Below are 3,025 nucleotides of genomic sequence, written 5' to 3'. Positions count from 1 at the left end.
CGCCTCTTCCAGACCGCCTTCCCCGCGCCGCGCGGGCCCAGCCCTGCGTCGCGCTACGTGCAGAAGCTGCCCATGATCGGCCGCACCAGCCGCCCCGCGCGCCGCTGGGCCCTCTCGGACTACTCGCTGTACCTGCCGCTCTGAGGCGGGGCCGTCTCCGCGGCCGGAAGGGACGTGCCGTGCCCGCTGCGCTCCGGAAGTGACGCCAGGCCGCGCCGGAAGTGCGAGCGTTCTCCCCGGCGCTGGTTTCTGGTGCTTGGGCGCCATGGCGCTGCGGTGTTTGCAACGTGTAGAGCTCCTGCTACTAGCTGCGGCCTTTCTGTGCGGGGCCGTGGCGGCGGCGGCGCTCACCTGGACCCAGGTGCGGCTGTGGGGAGGGGGACACGAGGGTGGGGTGGGTAGGCTCTTCCCTGCCGTGTTGGAGACGCGGGAGCACGCTCGGTGGAGCCTGCAGTCGAGGCCCCCGTGGGCTTTGCAGAGATACAAAGCGCAGCGCAGTGGAGAAGATCGAGCCACGCCGCCTGCCTGCAGTTGTGTTTAGTGACAACCCTGGTGCAGAAGATTGTCGGGCAAACTGAGTGCTCTCTCCTGCCAGGCGGTTTTGCCAGTAAAGAGGGGTGGAGAGCGGGACCCTGTCTTTAAAAAGAAACAGAAAAATAAAGATGGGTGTATTATCGTAAAGTGGGCATTAGTACGTCTGATTTACAGATCCGAAGACATTGGAGGTATTTACGGTTACTCGACGACTGTGTGCACCCTGGATTTCTCTGGGCTGAGAACGTAACTTGTCGGGCTTCCCCAAAGGTCCGCCCCGTGTTCTGTAACCACTACCCATTTCCTGATCTGGCCACTGCAGGTTTGACGTCCCCAGAATGCCCTTTCCTCAGCCTTGCAGCCTCAGAACCAGGAACTAAAAGTGCACTGCCTTAGCTGAGTATGGATCTGGCTTAGATGACCGCCTAACACTTGCCAGGAACCCGCATCCCTAGGCAGTAACCTGAAACTGAAGACTCAGCGGCTTCTCTCCCGCAGGGCTCCTTCAGGGGCAGCTGTCCCTTGTATGGTGTGGCCACCCTGAATGGCTCTTTCCTGGCCTTAGCCCGACCCTCAGCCCCATCACTCTGCCACTTTGTGATTGGGATATCAGGCTTTCTGGCCCTCTACTGCCTCCTCCTCCTGCTCTTCTGGGTCTACAGCAGCTGCATCGAAGATTCCCACAGGTGACTGCCCTACCCTGAGGACCAGGGGTTGAGTTGAAATGGGGACCACCTCAACCACAGGTTTGTTTTTCCTCTCTCAGAGGTCCTGTAGGGCTCCGGATTGCATTGGCTATCTCAGCTATAGCCATCTTCTTTGTCTTACTGTCTGCCTGTATCCTTCGGTTTGGCACCAGTTCTCTCTGCAACTCCATCATCTCCTTGAATAGAACCACTAGGTAATGGGAGAGGGAGGGACACTGACTAGAGCTACCTTCCCTTTGCAAAGAGAACCTTGCACTGTATCCCCGCCTGTTGTCCTTGTCTCATAGAGCACCTGGACATAGACGTACCTGATGTATTTCTACCACTCCTCCTTTCTCACAACTGTCTCTTTGACCTCACAGCTGCCTTGAAGCCCAGAAAATTTCATGGACAACCCCTGGAACCACTCTGCAGTTTTATTCCAGCCTACACGATGCTGAAGTGAGACCCAGGAGTTAAAATCCAATCAGTGTCTGTAGCTGTAAGGGCACTCACCAGTGTACTAGTGGCTTGGCCCACCAGGGACAGGTGCAAGAGTGGAGGGGCTTGTGTGACAGATTGGTGCGGAAGGACTGCGTCTGAGACGGCCCCATTCCTCATATTACTGTTCTGTCTCCCACAGAACTCTTCCTGGGTGAATCTGGTATTGTGGTGTTTGGTCTTGGTGCTCCAGGTTGTGCAGTGGAAGTCTGAAGCCAACCCACCACAGCCTCTGGAGAGGGGCACCTCTGAGACAGACGCTCTTGTGGGGCCACACGTGTCACATTTCTGAAGAGCAACCCCAGTGCTTTCGGCAGAGACTCCTTTCCAAGTGTCTGCAATCCTTTACCCCACATAGCTGGAAGCTCCACTGTTCCCTCAAGGAGGGAAATACGATGCTTGCTACCCTGATCTACCTTTCATCCTGTTGTGGTTTTTTGTACCAAAATATATTACTTTCTTCATCTTGGTATTGTGTTTTTTGAGACTGGGTCTCACTATGCAGTTTAGGCTGGTCTCGAACTCACAAAGATCCTCTTGCCTCAGCCTCCCAAGTGCTGGGATGACAGGCGAGTGCCATCAAAGTAGACGCAAGAAAGTAGTGAGGGCTAAACAGGCACGGACCAGGCAGCTGCCCTTTGACTCCTTTATTTACTGTTAAACACTGGACCCCTGACAGTTTTCGTCTGTCCCGTTTTTTCACAAGCTCCGGTAGGCACCCACAGTGCTGTCAAAGAGCTGAGCATTCGGGAAGTGTCCAGCTTTGTCCAAGAGGAAGTAGAAGCGCCGACCTTTGACCTTCAGAGGCAGCATGGCAGGGACTTCTCCTCGGTGGGCCATACAAGACACCTGGCTCAAGGGAACAGTGAAAGGAGCCCCCAGGCCAAAGGGGGCGTGGGTGGTGAGGGTCACTTGCTGCCCTCCGGCTCGAAGCATCACTGAGCGCACAGATCGGAGAGAGAAGAGCAGAGCAGCACCAAGTACCAGGGTTCCTACAGGACAAGCAGAGCGAGGCGCTGGGGGGCTAAGCACCGACCTTTCCAGTGCGCCCCACTAAACTCCTGTCACATTTTGCGCTCCTTTTAAAATACCATCTCGTGTTCACCCACGCACTTTTCTTCAGTCGCCGAAATGCAGCCCCAGTGTCTGCACGTCTCTGAGCCAGGGTCGCTCAGCTGCCCCGGCGGGACTCGAACCTGAACCCCCGCGCGCCCCCCGCCTCCCTGTGGTCAGCCCGCCGCGCGGCGAGCGCGCGAGGACTGCAGGGACCCGGCCTCTCGGCGGCCCCCCTTACCCGCGGCGCC

At 57.1% G+C, this 3,025-nt stretch overlaps 2 protein-coding genes across 2 annotated transcripts in view; one reads left to right on the top strand and one right to left on the bottom strand.

Moving 5' to 3' along the window:
* Positions 1-1,026, top strand: part of Taf6l (TAF6-like RNA polymerase II, p300/CBP-associated factor (PCAF)-associated factor, 65kDa) — a gene marked incomplete at its 5' end in the record, with an annotated part of 8,297 nt that extends 7,271 nt beyond the window's left edge. Inside the window, 2 exon segments of the mRNA XM_013510041.1 lie at positions 1-361; positions 857-1,026. Coding sequence (XP_013365495.1) covers positions 1-144 — 144 coding nt within the window.
* Positions 1,027-2,353: 1,327 nt separating this feature from the next.
* The window catches only part of Tmem223 (transmembrane protein 223), a gene marked incomplete in the record, with an annotated part of 1,430 nt that continues 758 nt past the window's right edge, over positions 2,354-3,025 (bottom strand). Inside the window, 1 exon segment of the mRNA XM_013510051.1 lies at positions 2,354-2,713. Within this exon segment, the coding sequence (XP_013365505.1) occupies positions 2,421-2,713 (293 nt within the window).

Source organism: Chinchilla lanigera, unplaced genomic scaffold (assembly GCF_000276665.1).
Source record: "Chinchilla lanigera isolate Chin_1 unplaced genomic scaffold, ChiLan1.0 scaffold00198, whole genome shotgun sequence".
Lineage (NCBI taxonomy): Eukaryota > Metazoa > Chordata > Mammalia > Rodentia > Chinchillidae > Chinchilla > Chinchilla lanigera.
The sequence above is the reverse complement of the archived record's forward strand: the minus strand, read 5'-3'. Positions and strand labels throughout refer to the sequence as shown.